We start from the raw sequence: 15,787 nt of genomic DNA, 5'->3' as shown, positions 1-15,787 counted from the left end.
AGAGAGAGAGGGAGACACAGAATCTGAAGCAGGCTCCAGGCTCTGAGTTGTCAGCACAGAGCCTGATGTGGGACTCAAACCCACAAACCACAAGATCATGACCTGAGCTGAAGTAGGATATTTACCTGACTGAGTCACCCAGGCGACCCATAAAGGAGATTTTTTAAATTAATTTTGTTTATTTTACTTTTTAATGTGGCTACCATAGGGGCCCCTGGGCGGCTCAGTCGGTTGAGTGTCCGACTTCAGCTCAGGTCATAGTCCTGCAGTTTGGTGAGTTTGAGTCCTGCATCCGGCTCTCTGCTAACAAACAACTTGGAGCCTGGAGCCTGCTTCAAATTCTGTATCTCTCTCTCTCTCTCCCCCTCCCCTGCTCATGCTCTGCCTCTCTCTGTCGCTCAAAAATAAATAAATGTTAAAAAAAATTAATGTGGCTACTATAGGATTGAACACTTCACATATGGCTTATATAGTAATTTCTTTTGGACAGCACTGCCCCAGAGAATTATAAATTCCCTGCATGAGAAAACACCAACTTTGTAGCAGGTGCTTCCCCAGCGTCTGTGTGTAAATGAATAGGACTTTCACTTTTCTTTCCCAGACAAGTGCTGTATAGTTACTAGACCTTTACGGTTCTTGCTTGTGCCTCTCTTTTCTTTACTGGAAAGAACAGTGATCCATCGCAAGTTAGTCATCATTATTCCCCTTCAGATTTCTTTCTAGAATTTTATCACCCTAGTCAGCCTCCTGGCTCATTTTAAATAACCTGTTTGGAAGAGGTGAATTTAATTAGCATTGTGCCATTAAACTAATGATTACCTCATTCTCACTTCTGCCTGATTTGTAGGAATTATTAGCTTAACATTGAAGGGCAAACAAACCTCACACTTCAAATAATGTTGCAACTTCAAATAATGTTCTTGATAACTTTTCTTTTTTATTTGCAAACTCTTTAAATTGTAGCTTATGAAGCTGATACAGACTGGTCATTTTGAAAACTTCTCCCTGAACATAGGTTCTAATCATGCAGAAAATCAAGACAGAGAGCTTCATTAATAAACTATCATGTTAAGAAACGTAAGTTCCCTGATTTCTAGAAATTTCCCAAACTTCGTCTTTAAAGAATGCTTGCCATTGAATTTGAGAGGTGAGGTTTTCTAAATGCATTTTGCTTTTTGCCTTGAGTTTACTTGGTCACCCACTAATATTCCTAATGATTAAGAATATCTCCCCTTAGCAACAGTTCTAGGGCCAGATATGGCAATCCATTGTACACGTGGGTTGTTTATTCTTTCAGTCATTTACTGAGGACTGCAAAAGGGCTAGAATTTGGATGTAAGAAAGAAACACGGTCCTTGCCCCCAGGGGGGTTTACAGTTTCTAGCTCAGGTTCTTATAGGAAAGTAGGGTGAGAACATCTAATCTAATTAGAAAATAAGGTGATGGCTTCCTGAGCAATTGATGTTCAACTGGAGAACTGAGTAAAACTCGGGGGTTGGCTAGAGGAAGAGGTTTACGGGAAAGGGTGCCAGACAGAGCCAACGGTGTGTATGAAGACCTGAAGTCTTTGAGAGCATGGCATCTTTGAAATGCAAGAAATACGCGTACGACTGGACTGTGGAGTATGAAGTGGATGGTAGGTTGGAGATTATTTTTAATACAACTTTGTGAGCTGTCTTTAAGGAGTATGAATTACCCACTGGTAATTGAACCTGGGGACTGACCTAATCAGATTTGTGTTTTAGACAGATACTTCTGGTTGCAGAATAGTGAATGCTTTGGAGTAAATGAGTCAAGGCTGAAGGTAGTAAGACAGTTGTAGAAGGATTTTGTTATAATTTAGGCTACCTATGAGAAGTGCTTGTACTAAGGCACTGGCAACAAGAATGGAGCAAAATAGATATTCTACTGTTATTTAAGAGACAGACTCAATAGGACTTGGTAATTATTAAATGAGAGAGATGAAAAAGGAGGTTTCCAAAGGTGTTACCCAAGGTTCCGACCTGGGCTGTTGGATGGATGATGGTGTTGGCCACAGAAGACATAGGAGTAAATATCTAGTAGTCAGTTGGATGTATGGGTCTGCTGGGCAGGAGAGGTCTGTACTGGCAATTCAGAGTTCACTGCAACTGACATAGAGATGGTAATCAAAACCATGGGAGTTAATGAGTTTAACTTGGAAATTCTAGGATGAATAGATCAGAGGGTCCAGGATAGATCCAGAGGATTCCTACAGTTTGACAAGTGGCTTGAGCAGTGCTGCTCAACTCTAGCTGAAACTTGGATTCTCCTGCAGAGCTTTAAGAGTACCAGTTCTCATCCTAAATAAATAAAAATCTTTGCAGGTGGGTCTAGATAGGTGTGACATTGTGATTTATAGTAAGAATAATATATTTGCTTTTATTCCCTGTTTTTGGCACAGAGCTCCTAAAAGTCTTGAAATTTTCTAAGAAAGTTACAAAGGTGTCTTTTGTTAATGAGGTGGCTTTTGGACCCTACCTAAGGATGGGGGCTGGTTGCCAGTAGAGCCAAACATATGATTGGAGGGTTGGAACTTTCTGTTCTACCCCCTAATCTTCAGGATGTGGAGTGGGGTTGGAGGTTGAATCAATCACAAATGGCCAATGATTTAATCAGATATGTCTGTGTAAGGAAGCGGCCATAAAAGCCCAAAACGACAGGGTTGGGAGAGCTTCTGGGCTAGTGAACAGAGTGGAGTACTTAGAGAAAGTACTTTCCTCATGCCTTGCCCTATGCATTTGGTTGTTCCTGAGTTATATCCTTTTATAATAAATTAGTAATCTAGTAAGTAAAATGCCTTTCTGAATTCTGTGAGGTGCTCTAGCAAATCAATCAAACCCAGGGATGGAGAATTTGGAACCTCTGAGAACCAGGTGGCCAGAAGTATAGCTGACAACCTAGACTTTCAATTGGCCCCTGAAGTGTCTGTGTGTGTATGTGTATGTGTATGTGTATGTGTATTGGGAGAGGGGCAGTCTTGTAGGACTAAGTCCTTAACCTGTGGGATTGGGTGCAATCTCTGGATAGATAGTGTTAGAATTGAGTTGAGTTGTAGCTAGTGAATTGACCCAGCTAGTGACAGAAAATTGCTTGTTGGTGGTGTAGAAACCACTCTTCCACCCCCACCCTCTACAAAATGGAATTGAATGCAGAATCCTTAGTAGGGCATTAGGGTTTCCAAAGGTCCCCAGATGACACCAGTATTCATGCATGGTTTCGAACAACTGGAGAAGAAAAGAGGAGCCTGAGAAAATGACTAAGAAGGAAGAGCCAAAGAGGTAGCAAGGAAATCTGGTCAGTATGGCATTATGGAAGTCAAAAGGTGAGAGATCTTGAGAAGAGATGAGTGGTTGGCAGTATCGAAAGTTGCCAAGAGGTCAAGCAAGGTAAGAACTTAAGAGATTTCATTGAATATAGAGAGAAACTGTTCATGAATAACCTTTTGGTCAGACCAATTTTAGTGGTGAAGCCAGACTACAGAGAGTTGAGAAGTGAGGAGCGAGAAAATATTGGTAGCAGGTGTCAACAACTTTTTTTATCTGGTTTCTTCCTTCATTGATTAAACACATTTTATTGGTTACTTATGCCAGGTACTGGGAATACAAAGTTGAGTAAGACTTTGAAGCTCGCAAAGAATTCAGTTTAAATGATGAGAGACAGGTAAACGTTAGATCATTAATTATGAGAATATGCAATAAACGTGATGATGGAGACACAGTGGGGAGAGGAAATTGTTTGGGTGATGAGAGAAGGGTTCCTGGAAGAGCAGATACCTGAGTAGTTGAGCCAGTTCTGACCAGTTTTGACGAGAGTGTAGTAAAAGCTCAATAAATGTGAAATGGATGGATACATTTCTCAGATTTGGGTGATTCCTCTGCTGCACACGTGAGCATCATCCCAGGAGGTCTGGGCCAGCCTTGGTTTCCAGAGATTCTGCCTGCTCATACCAGGAAATCTAAACAATAATGGGCACTCCTGAGATAGGGAGCTTGGAACTGACCATCTTTAAAAACAGGGCTTTTTTTTTTTTTTAAGATAGCTGGAAGCATCAAAAGGGACCATGGAAGTGGACTTACAGGTGGTCAGTGATGCAGTGTGTTTGTTCTGATATCTGATGTCTGTTCTGTTAACCCCCAAGAATTGGGGGGGGGGGAGGAATCTTTTTCTTGTAAATTATTTGAAATACTATAATTCACAATAAATACATTCAGAAAGAGTAAGCATGCAGACTTAGTTGTTGAATCTCTTTTATGGGAAATATTGTGTGAAATGGATTAGAGGTGCCCTTTTAACATTACACCCTATATAGATTCTTTCAGTGTATACCCTACATTTGTGAAATCATTCTAGGTCTACCTCACCTGATACTATTCTTGGTTTCTTGTGAAAGCTTTCTACTATTCTTGAGCACATCACTTTGCCTACAAACCGTTGTCTCTGTAACATCTTATCCCATCCTTTAAACCTTGGACAGAGACATGTCTTCTGACATCCCTAACTCCTCATCTCAGTCTGACCCTCTACTGGATGATGCCATGGAGTTCCTGACTGACTTTTCTTTCATGTACTTCAGACCTTGCATCCTCCGGACCTCCTCCGTCCTACCGTGTAAATTCCAAAACCAAGCACAGTGATTCGATATTGACCACCTACCATTGAGTGAGGGCAGGTTTTCCTGGAGGTTTTGTTTTTGTTTTTGTTTTCTATTTTACACTTTTGTATTGCTCTTGTTTCAAAGACACTCAAAATGGTATCCGTGTATTAGTGATAGTCTTTCAGATGAACCCCTAAGTCCAAGAGATGAATTGCAAACCATGGAAATAGAGAATTTTCTTTCCTTATTTCCTAATATTGGAAATTAGTGTTATAATAGTAGGTTATTATAGACAGTGAATTAGTATAGGTTTATTAATAACGTCAATATTTGGATTCTTTCCCTGCTTCACAGGGAAAAGTACTAATAGCAATCATTGAAGGGTAGTACAGGGTGGCGGTTGACAGCATGGACTTGAATCCTTCCTTTCCCACTTTGAGCAAGATGCTTAATCTCCCTTTGTTTCAGTTTCTCCCTCTGTAAAATTTGGATTATGACAATAACAATATCTGCTCATAAGGCTATAATGAAAATTAAATGAGTTCATATATGTTTGCATGGATTACAAGTGTGCTTGGGTATATAGGAAGCATTTTATAAATATTAGTTGTTGTTGTAAGACAACAGTGCCTCTTTAAATTATGCTCACCAAATGTATCAGTTGTGGTACACTTTTCTGCTGTAGTTAGTAAAAAATAAAAATAAAACTTGTTTAGGTTTTCTGTAGGAATTTGAAGAAGTTTGGGCCTCAAGTCCCTGGAGGAGAACCCGAACCTAGAATTAAGCTCGTAAGTGACCTGGTTTTCTAGAACTTTGAGGTCTAGTGATGACTCAGGATCAACCCAGATTTATAAAATTGCAACCCTAAAACTTGGCTCTTCTGCTTGGGGACATCCACCTCTTTCTGAATACAATAAAGTAAAATAAATAAAATTATAAAGTAAAAAAGGGCTATTAAATAAAATGAAACAGAAGACACAAATAGCAGGCTTTTTCAGCCCTATGGTTATATCAGCCCTGTCTCACCTAAACTGAGTGTGATGATCAGTCATTGTCAGATATGGACCAGGAAGCCTGAGAATATGGCGTGTAAATACGTGTTTTCCCTGAAAGAAAATACTTTGAGACTGGTTTCTAATTTTGGTGTTTATTTTGATATCTCGCCTCTTGTTTGCTTATTTTTATATCTTGACTCCAGACAAGCTGGAGGAAATGGTCTTGGAAGTTCAGTACTCTCACGTCCCATATCATCTCTAAAACCTGGATATTTTCCTTTTCATGACTCAAAATTATTGTTATTGCTACTGAATTCATAAACATCACTGTTATCTTTTAGAAGCATCATCGCCACATCTTATTTGGTGTGTGGGAAAAGTACATAGTTTAATATAGTAAAAATAATGGATTTAATAGTAATTATAATTTGATAAGAAAAACTAAAAGGGGCCACTTGGCTTAAGGAGCAGAAGGCCGCTGATCAAATCTCACAGCACTGTGAGCGCCCTCTGCTGGTGAAGTCCAAATCAATGTAATGTGGGGGGATGTTGGGGAACAGAAGCATTTCCCATTTAATGAACACTTACTAGGTACCAGGCAGTCTTGTATCTGTTAAGAGTAAATTTTATATAATCCTCATAACCCTCCAATGGTATATTTTATACTCTTCATATTTGAATTGAATTTTTCAGTTTAATCCCATATGTTTTTCTGATATAATGAATTTAGGTAGAGGAAAGAATTATGTGATTAATTTTACTCGATAACTATTGCTTCTACAAATAAAGATATGCTGAAGAAATGACTCTTAATACAACAGAGAAGAGAACAATGTTCATCCATTCTTCAGGATTATTTAAGAAAAATTTGAAAAATACAGGACTCATCTTTCAATGGAAAAGAACTTCAACTTAAAAAAAAAAGTAATTGGTGGGGGAAGGGCTTTCAATATTTTTCTGAAACTTAAAATTAACATCACATTTTGGAAAGGTCAGATAAATGTGTATGTTGTTGTAGTATGGAGAATGTCAGACTGAGTGCTTCCCCTAACGGGGAAGCCACAGCAGTGTGACGCAGGCAGATAAACCAAACATGTCATTGCATGCAAAAGTCCCAGGCTCTCTCACTCACAAAGTATTTCACCCAAGTTCTCAACAAGTTATAGAAAGAAGAACTTGGGGTCTGATCTTTCCCCTTGGGCCTTCTTCAGTGGAAATGCCAACATACTGAGAACTGATCCAAATTGAGGAAAAGGGCGGGATGAGATAGGGACTAAGTCAGTGACATTTTTCTTGAGCACTGGACAGTTGACTCAACACTGTATGGGCAGGTTTGTGGTATTTTACACATTTGAAGCTGAAACAAAAGATTTAGAAAGTGAAATTGATCTCAGTTAATTCACACCTCTGAAATATTTGTATACACCATAGAGTAGTGTGAAATAACAGAGGTCTTCGATTTCTGACAAGTTTTTGACTTTTGTATTCTAATCTTTTTCATTAATCAGCCCCATGGATTCAAGGAAGTTACCTTCCTTCTTTAAGATTCAATTTGCTCATCTGTAAAATGGGATTGATAACGTAGTCCTCTGCTGCTCCCGTGAAAATTAAATGAGTGAAATGTGAATGATAAGGCCTGACCGCGATGTGCCATAAATATTTTATGGAGGAGGATATATGAAAGGACATACATGCAGCTTAAACATGGTTAGCTTAATCCTTAAAGTAATAATAATGTCAACGTCAACTATCATTTGCGTGCTTCCTCTGCTAGGCTCTGACGCAAGCACTTCCTGAATATCTCATTTACTCCCCCAAATCCTCACAGAAACCCTCTGAGATAGGCATCTCCTGGAGGCCCCAGCTGATTCTCAGCCTTCAATCGTCCTATTCCCAGAGCACACATTGTAAAGCTCTTCAAACCTGTAAATGTGGTTTCCCTTCAGACCATCTGTTACTGTCTTAATACTTAAGGAAGGGGCGCCTGGGTGGCGCAGTCGGTTAAGCGTCCGACTTCAGCCAGGTCACGATCTCGCGGTCCGTGAGTTCGAGCCCCGCGTCAGGCTCTGGGCTGATGGCTCAGAGCCTGGAGCCTGTTTCCGATTCTGTGTCTCCCTCTCTCTCTGCCCCTCCCCCGTTCATGCTCTGTCTCTCTCTGTCCCAAAAATAAATAAAAAACGTTGAAAAAAAAATACTTAAGGGAGTTAATATTTCAAAGGAGAGACAGAGTAGTGAAGGAAGAAGACCTCTCCAAAGCTTAAATCCCTGAGAGTTTGGTGAAAATTTTGTAGGCATATCATCATTCAAGATTTGACGGTAAAAGGTATTACCTCCCTCAGCAGATACGTATTTCGCTCCTGCCTACTGTCCATAAGGTCCTGTTCTGTGGGAATGTTGCAGTCAACAAACTAGCCAACCTGCCTTCATGAGGTGACATTCAAGATTGAATATCTAGTCTTCCATGGTCTGTCATACTTTGGCACTTGAGCGATGATGTGAAAACTGGTGATACAAGTAACAACAAATACAGGGATGGTGATGAATGTACTTAACTGGCTTTGTACTAACAACCTTTATATTCATCTAACAAATTTAACTGCTCGTTCACATTTATACACATGTGGATTTACTGATAGAATATCAGCAGATGGCGGGGGTGGTGGTTCCTGGAGGGCTCAGTGGGTCTAACTCTTGATTTCGGCTCAGGTCGTGATCTCCCGTGCATGGGTCCAAGCTCTGAGTCGGGCTCTGTGCTGATAGTGGAGAACCTGCTTGGGATTCTTTCTCGGCCCCTCCCCTGCTCTTTCTATCTTAAAAATATATAAATAAACATTTTTTAAAAACCCAAATCAGCAGATAGAAATAAAAAAATTGAAGTAACAAGCACACTTCTTGTATGTTCCTTCACAAATGAAAAATAATGGAAAAAGCAAAACTAGCCTAATTTTTCGAATAAAGGATATGGTTTTATGTGGTTTCGTATTTTTAATATATACTGAAAAAATGCAATCAACTTTGCTAAGATTAGTCATTGTAGTTGTATAAAAGCATGGGAAATTATCACATGTTAATTTGGCTTCCCTCCTTTATGTAAAACCATGTAAAGTACTTTCTCAATTATGAAGCTGATTTGATTTACTAACAGTTTAGATTAGAAATGTATGAGCTGAGTTGAAAACCTGCTTACAAATCATTTCAGTATGACATTTGGATAAAATATAAAGATAATCTGAGTTTATTTATGATGTTATGTCAGGGAAATTCACGAGAATTAACTCATGACAGTTCTAATAATAATCATTTCTGACACATTACAAATTCTGTATTTCCACAGGAAGAAAGTTTGCTTAACACTTGATATCCTATTTCAGTATCTAGCTGAAACCAAGGAGGACAAACAGCTAGTACTAGTATTTTGAAAATAGAGTATTTTCAGATACGATGTAGCCCAGGAGAAGGCACAATCGTTAACATTGTAGAGCACAAGCCCAGTTACACACACCTGTCTGGGGAGCCTTTCAAAAACTCTATGTCTAGGACACATGATCTGAGCCACCAGAAAGTGGGGACCAGGTGTTGGTACTTATTCGGAACTCCTCCCTGGTGATCCTAATGTCCAGTCAAGGCTGAGAACCACGTGCTAGAGGCGTGAACTCGGGCAAGCAATGTTAAGGGAGAGTGCTGAAGATGGTCCTGAGCATAGGCTGACGATGCAGAGGTCTTGCTTCTCCGACATGATTCTGCAAGCACTCCAGAAGACGAGGGTAAAAACTTCCTTGAGTTGAAGAAAAGACCCAGAACAGTGATGATGACTGACAGGCTGTTTTTTTTTTTTTTTAACGTTTATTTTATTTTTGAGACAGAGAGAGACAGAGCATGAACGGGGGAGGGCCAGAGAGAGAGGGAGACCCAGAATCTGAAACAGGCTCCAGGTTCTGAGCTGTCAACACAGAGCACAGAGCTCAAACTCAAGGACCGAGAGATCATGACCTGAGCGGAAGTCAGAAGCTTAACCGACTGAGCCACCCAGGCGCCCCAACAGGCTGTTCTTTGAATGGATCCTGTCTTGAAACCAGTGCAGAGAGTAGCTTGGCAGGACCTTCGCTGTTGGGTGCTGCCTCCGGGGCAAAAGCAGTGTCTGGAAGTGGGAAGGAGAAGCCTATACAAATGTGAGTGTGTGTTCACTTAATAGAATTAGTTTTTATTTCTCATTTGAAAGAATAATTGTTTCATGACTTTATGAATTTTCTTTCTGCCTATGCATTCATCCTTTCATACATGTTTTCCATTAAGATATGAAACACGAATAGAAGATACTTAAACTACCATGGAAGCTTTGAACTATTTTTTAATGTTCATTTATTTATTTTGAGAGAGAGCCTGCATGTGTGAGCGGGGGTGGGGGGGAGGAGCAGAGAGAGAGCGAGAATCTCAAGCAGGCTCGGTGCTGTCAGCTGAATCAGATACGGCTACAGGGCTCGATCTTACTTACCGTGAAATGGAGACCTGAGCCAAAATCAAGAGTTGGGTACTTAACTGGCTGAGCCACCCAGGCGCCCTGAACTGTGTTTTTAATTTACTGACCCATTTTCAACACATGTTCCTGGGGTCCGTGTTGGGGGCGGGATAATGGTGAGCAAGATGTGGTCCTAGACGTGATGAACTAGGTTGTTAGTGACTAAGCTTGGGAAGTAGGCTAGCTGTGAATAAATAACTGTAGTTGTATTAGAGTTCTCCCGAGAAATGGAACCAGTAGGGTGGGAGGATAATAGGTAGGTAGATAGATATAAGAAGACATTTATTATGGGAATTGGCTCCTTCAGTTAGGAGGCAGAGAAAGTCCCATGATCTTCCCTCTGCAAGCTGAAGAACTAGGAAAGTCAGTAGTGTCATTCAGGCCCAAGGCCTGAGTGGCAGCGGGCGGGAGGTGGGGCGTGGTTGGTGTAAGTCCAGAGGTCTGAGAGCTACACAAAGACGTGGAGAGAAAAACATTTGCGGGAAGTGACCTGGAGAGAGGTGGGAACATGAATTGTTTGGCTACGCTGGATGAAGCTCTGAGCAGTGATGATTCTGCCACGTCACCGGGTGAAGCTGATGCAAAGTGGAATCATCTGTGGCTCCAGGAAATGACTTAACAGTTTCTCTGGTTTTTGTTTTCATTTTTTTAACATTTATTCATCCTTGAGAGACAGAGAGAGGCAGAGCATGAGCAGGGGAGGGGGGGAGAGAGAGACACACACGGAATCCGAAGGAGGCTCCAGGCTCTGAGCTGTTCGTTGGCACAGAGCCCAACGCGGGGCTCAAACCCACAAACTGCGAGACCATGACCGGAACCGAAGTCGGAAGCTCAACTGACTGAGCCCCTCAGGCGCTGGTTTTCATTTTAAACTTGACGGAAGTTCACAGTTCACAGACGAACTTTTTGGCCATTTTTATCGAGCAACTTACAGGATATTTTGTGCAGCTCTGAATTACTGCATATTTATTTAACTTTGGGGTAGCAGCTCCAGAATGGTAAATTTGTTTCTAACTATTGGCTGTATTCAGTTGTGCAATCATGATGAAAACAGCGATCAGGTGTTATTTCTGACCTCCTTTCTCTCCTGTCCTTAATTTTCCTCTTGCTCAGGTGCCTTAGTCAACCACGTGGCAGTTTCACAAAGGCTTTGGTGTTTTCAGAGAAGATAGTTTATTTAGATGTCTGTTGTGGTAATTAGGAACTTCACCTTCAGGTAGACAGAACCTACCATTTATCTATTTTTGACATTGGCAAAAATAATGGGTAGTTCTTGTGAAAAATTTAAACTGGAAGTTGCATCACAGTGAGTTAAAATTTTGTGTTTGTCACTGTCTTTTTTACTTTTTTTCAATTAGGTTGGCATCATGTAGCCATGCTAACTCTGTTAGACCTTACCCACCCAACACTCACAATGGTCTTTCTCCCTCCTTCTCTCTCCTTTTCTTTATTTTTCCCTTTCTTCATTACTTTTAACATGGGGATCTTCTGTTTCTCCCTGGACCGTCTTTTATCAAGGTTTGGGCTGCAGCAGACCCCCTTTTCATTCCAGGTACACATTGCTTATCAATAGCATTATTTTTTCAGACCTATACTTAATCATTTTCAAGTCCAGTGCTCCGGGGAGCAGCTACCAAGATGTGGAAGTCTGGTAGAAAACTCTGTAAGAAGCCTGGCCAGAAAACTCTTATCCACATTCTATTGGAACAATATTCCAGACCATGAGAGTCAACTGGGGTAGTCTGGGCCTCACCTGGCCTTACTGAATCAGAACCTTCAGGGGAGCAGCTAGGAAACTTGGTTCAGTTCAGCTGTGTTTTACTGTTTGTCCTGAACAGCATTTTGGAGAACAACTGAATACACAAACATCTTCCCATTCTCATTGAGACAAAATTTCCTCCTACTCAGGACATTGCTGCAAATAATTTCACTTTCAAAATACTAGCCTTATCTATGTAGTTAGTATGAGTTTGCCTGGGAAGCTTTATGTCAAGGTTATAGGAGATGGAGTGCCTGATGATTTTGAGAATGGTCGCTATAAATATATGATAAAGTGGTACAAGTGACTAGTGTTAAGAGTTAAGTAAACAAACCCAAGTTCCACATCCTTATCCAGTTAAGCTGATGAAAAATGTAATCACCTGCCTTTGGAATTCAGTTCAGGTGGAATGGAACTGTCACATGGCAATTGAAGAAGGTAGACATAAGGTCAGTGAAAGGATTCCTAAGATACTACATCTTACTGTACCCCAAAATCACTTACTTTAAAGCATGTTAATAGGATTCTAGCTATAAAGCAAAGAAGTCACTCTAGCAAAAGAAAAAAAATTATCATTGGGAAGATCACTTTCTTTTGTACAGTTTAGAAGTGCTATATTACCCATGAAAATATTTATGTTTGGTTTTCTGGCTATTCATGCATTTGCCGAAGTACCTTTTTAAGTAACTTTTTTTTTTTTTTTTTTTTTTTTAGTTATTTTTGAGAGAGAGAGAGAGAGAGAGAGAGAGAGAGAGAGAGACAGAGCATGAACAGGGGAGGAGCAGAGAGAGGGAGACACAGAATCTGAAGCAGGCTCCAGGCTCTGAGCTGTCAGCACAGAGCCCAACACTGGGCTCAAACTTACAAACCGTGAGATCATGACCTGAGCCAAAGTCAAGAGGCAGACGTTTAACCGACTCAGCCACCCAGATGCCCCTAAATAACTTTTTTTCTTGTTTACTTATTTTTGAGAGACAGCATGCTTGTGAGTGCAAGGATGAGTGGGGGAGGGGCAGAGAGCGTGGGAGACGGGATCCGAAGCAGGCTTGTACTGACAGCAGAGAGCCTGGTAAGGGCTCAAACTCCAGAACCCTGAGATCATGACCTGAGCGGAAATCAAGAGTCCAGTTGAACGCGTAATGGACTGAGCCATCCAGGAGCCCCGCCAAAGTACCTTTTCATGTGTTTTATTCACTACTGAAAAAAATCAAGTTTTCCAGTCTTTTTTTTTTTTTGGAAAATAGTCACAATAAACTAAATGTAAACTGTAGGGCAGTTTGTCTTCAATGCTAGGCATTATTAATGTTCTGCTAATTAGACACAGCCACTTTCCATGTGCTCAGTCATCACCTCCCAGCTTCAATGCTGGAATGTGACTTAAATTCTGAGGACCATATTCTTGCCTTTTATTCCTAAAGTCTCAATGCAAGAAATGTCTTTAACGGTGCTCTGATAGGGGTGCACAGGTGACTCTTGGTTTCAACTCAGGTCATGATCTCACAGTTCATGGATTCGAGCCCCACATCCAGCTTTGTGCTGAGGGTGTGAAGCTTGCTTGGGATTTCCTGTGTCCCTCTCTCTGCCCCTCCCCTGCTCATTCTCTCTCTCTCTCTCTCTCTCTCTCTCTCTCTCTCTCTCTCAAAATAAGTAAACATTTAAAAAATAATGAAAGTATTCTGATAGCTTGTTCTTTAGAATAAAGTGTCTGAGGGTTGATGGAGGGAGGTGGGTGGGGCTGGGCTAAATGGGTGATGGGGATTAAGGAGGGCCCTTGTGATGAGCACCTGGTGTTGAATCACTAAGTTCTACACTTGAAAGCAATTTTACCATATGTTAACTAGAATTCAAATAAAAACTTGAAATCAAAAATTTTAATATAAGAAAACGTGCTCTGGTAATGTTGCCTGTAATGCTAGCCAAATGGTCAAAACAAAGGCACATTCTTTACCACAAATGACACCCTGTAATTGTATCTGCACAGCCTGTGTGGGTTTCAACTGGTCTCCTTGCCACTCTCTACCCCCAGTTGTGTTGGTTACCTGTCTTCTATATTGAGCCCATTGCTTCATGATGTTACCAGCTGGAGATGTTGTGTTCTACAAACACAAACCACCTGGTGAGAGAAAAGTTATGTTGGCACAGAGTAACTCACTGTCCCCCCCCCCCCCCCATACTGTGCACTGAGTATAAGGTGATAGAGGAACAGGAGTCAAGGACGTTTTATATGTGGTGAAGGAGAAAACTTGGGGATAAGCATGTTTATTTTCTCTGTTGTCCTATGGTTTTCAGGATAACTGATGGTATTTTTCCCCCCCAAATACTGTAGGTAGCCCTACTGGAGAACCTTGTGGAAAGACTTGTCTGGAAGAAAGAGACAATCAGTGGTTGGGGGTCACACTTTCCAGACAGCCAGGAGAAAATGGCTCCATCGTGGTACGCTATTGGGATTAGTCCACTCAGAAAATCAGGGGATCAGATATTCTGGGTGTGATGGTCACATCATTTGATCTACGTTTGTGTTTTATTCAGGCTTGTGGGCATAGATGGAAAAATATATTTTATATAAAGAATGAAAATAAGCTCCCTACGGGTGTTTGCTATGGAATGCCCCCTGATTTACGAACAGAACTGAGCAAAAGAATAGCTCCGTGTTATCAAGGTAAGGAATCATTTTGGTACTACCTGGATCAAGAAAAACAAGTGAATGCCTTTAATATTTTTTTAATTTTCAATTTTGCATATGCAGAGAGAGGAGAAGAAATCTTATTAAAATAGCTGTATTTTTAACTACTTAAGGTATTTCTTTTTTATTCAATTGCGGTAGTGTGAGTGCAAAAAATGTGCTTTGTGCTTTTAGGAATAGAAATTTGTACGGTTACATTTGAATAATTCTAGAATTTAGTTGATAATTACCCACTTTTGCACTAAATATATTTTGAACTCCACATGAATGAGTCTAATGTCCAGAATATAGAGGACACTTAAAATCATGAAATTATGATGAAAAACTTGAGATTGAAAAGTCTGGGAAGATGAAAACTGTTTAGGTTTCTTGTTTTATCTTTAGCCTTCAAGAATATTTAGAAAGATTCAAGTGTAAGTGTAAGCAAATCTTTCCCACTCACTGTGTCTTTATTTTTTTAATTCACCAATCCCTTGTTGTTTCAACGAATATATGTATCTTAACTTTGAAAATTTTTCCCATGAAAATTCTAGATTGTTAGGTAGCAGTAGTGTAAGCAGAGTTGGGACGTTAACACCTGAAGTGAGCAAAATTAGGGGTGAATGTCAACAGAACATTAAAACCTATCTTAACAGAACTAAAATTCTAAAAATGTATCCTTGGAAAACTCAGAATTAAATATATATGCATTCCATTTTCCACTTTTTCTAACCAAAATGATCACTACAGTGTCCAAATAACCTTTCCCTTACCTGACAAAATTTTGACCATGCATGCAAATTCAGTTATTCTGTTAACTTTGGGGTCTTCTGTGGTATGGGATGTCTTGGAAAAACTCCTAATCTCTAATTGGCCTTTGGACATCCAAGAAGACAAAAGGTGAATTTTAAATTCTTAATGAAGTGAAACTCAGTCTAGTGTTCTGTATGTTTATCCTTCTCTTTTTCTCCGGGGTGTATGGTTGACACTTTAAAACCTTCTCAGAGTAGAATTTTGTGCTGTTGTTCAGTTATACCCAGCCACATCCTGCAAAACATTAAACTTACCTTGAACTTAAAACACCTAAAACTATGAGGAAATTTATTTTTAAAAAGGGTGGGGGATATAAAAAGGAGTGAAAAATCATGCCAAGGACTATTAATTACAAATGACTTAACTGATTTAACTCTTCCAGTTAGCAAAGCCAAAACAAGGATGTGGGCCTGATTCTTCTATCGAG

The 15,787-nt window shown here is 40.2% G+C and overlaps 1 protein-coding gene across 2 annotated transcripts in view; it reads left to right on the top strand.

Moving 5' to 3' along the window:
• ITGA4 (integrin subunit alpha 4) overlaps nucleotides 1-15,787 on the top strand; it is a 95,695-nt gene that overhangs the window by 6,331 nt on the left and 73,577 nt on the right. For both annotated transcript variants that reach the window (XM_047869539.1, XM_047869540.1), the window contains exons 3-4: nucleotides 14,212-14,318; nucleotides 14,415-14,544. In XM_047869539.1, the coding sequence (XP_047725495.1) occupies nucleotides 14,212-14,318; nucleotides 14,415-14,544 (237 nt within the window). The remainder of the gene's footprint in view (nucleotides 1-14,211; nucleotides 14,319-14,414; nucleotides 14,545-15,787) is intronic.

Source organism: Prionailurus viverrinus, chromosome C1 (assembly GCF_022837055.1).
Source record: "Prionailurus viverrinus isolate Anna chromosome C1, UM_Priviv_1.0, whole genome shotgun sequence".
Lineage (NCBI taxonomy): Eukaryota > Metazoa > Chordata > Mammalia > Carnivora > Felidae > Prionailurus > Prionailurus viverrinus.
The sequence above is the reverse complement of the archived record's forward strand: the minus strand, read 5'-3'. Positions and strand labels throughout refer to the sequence as shown.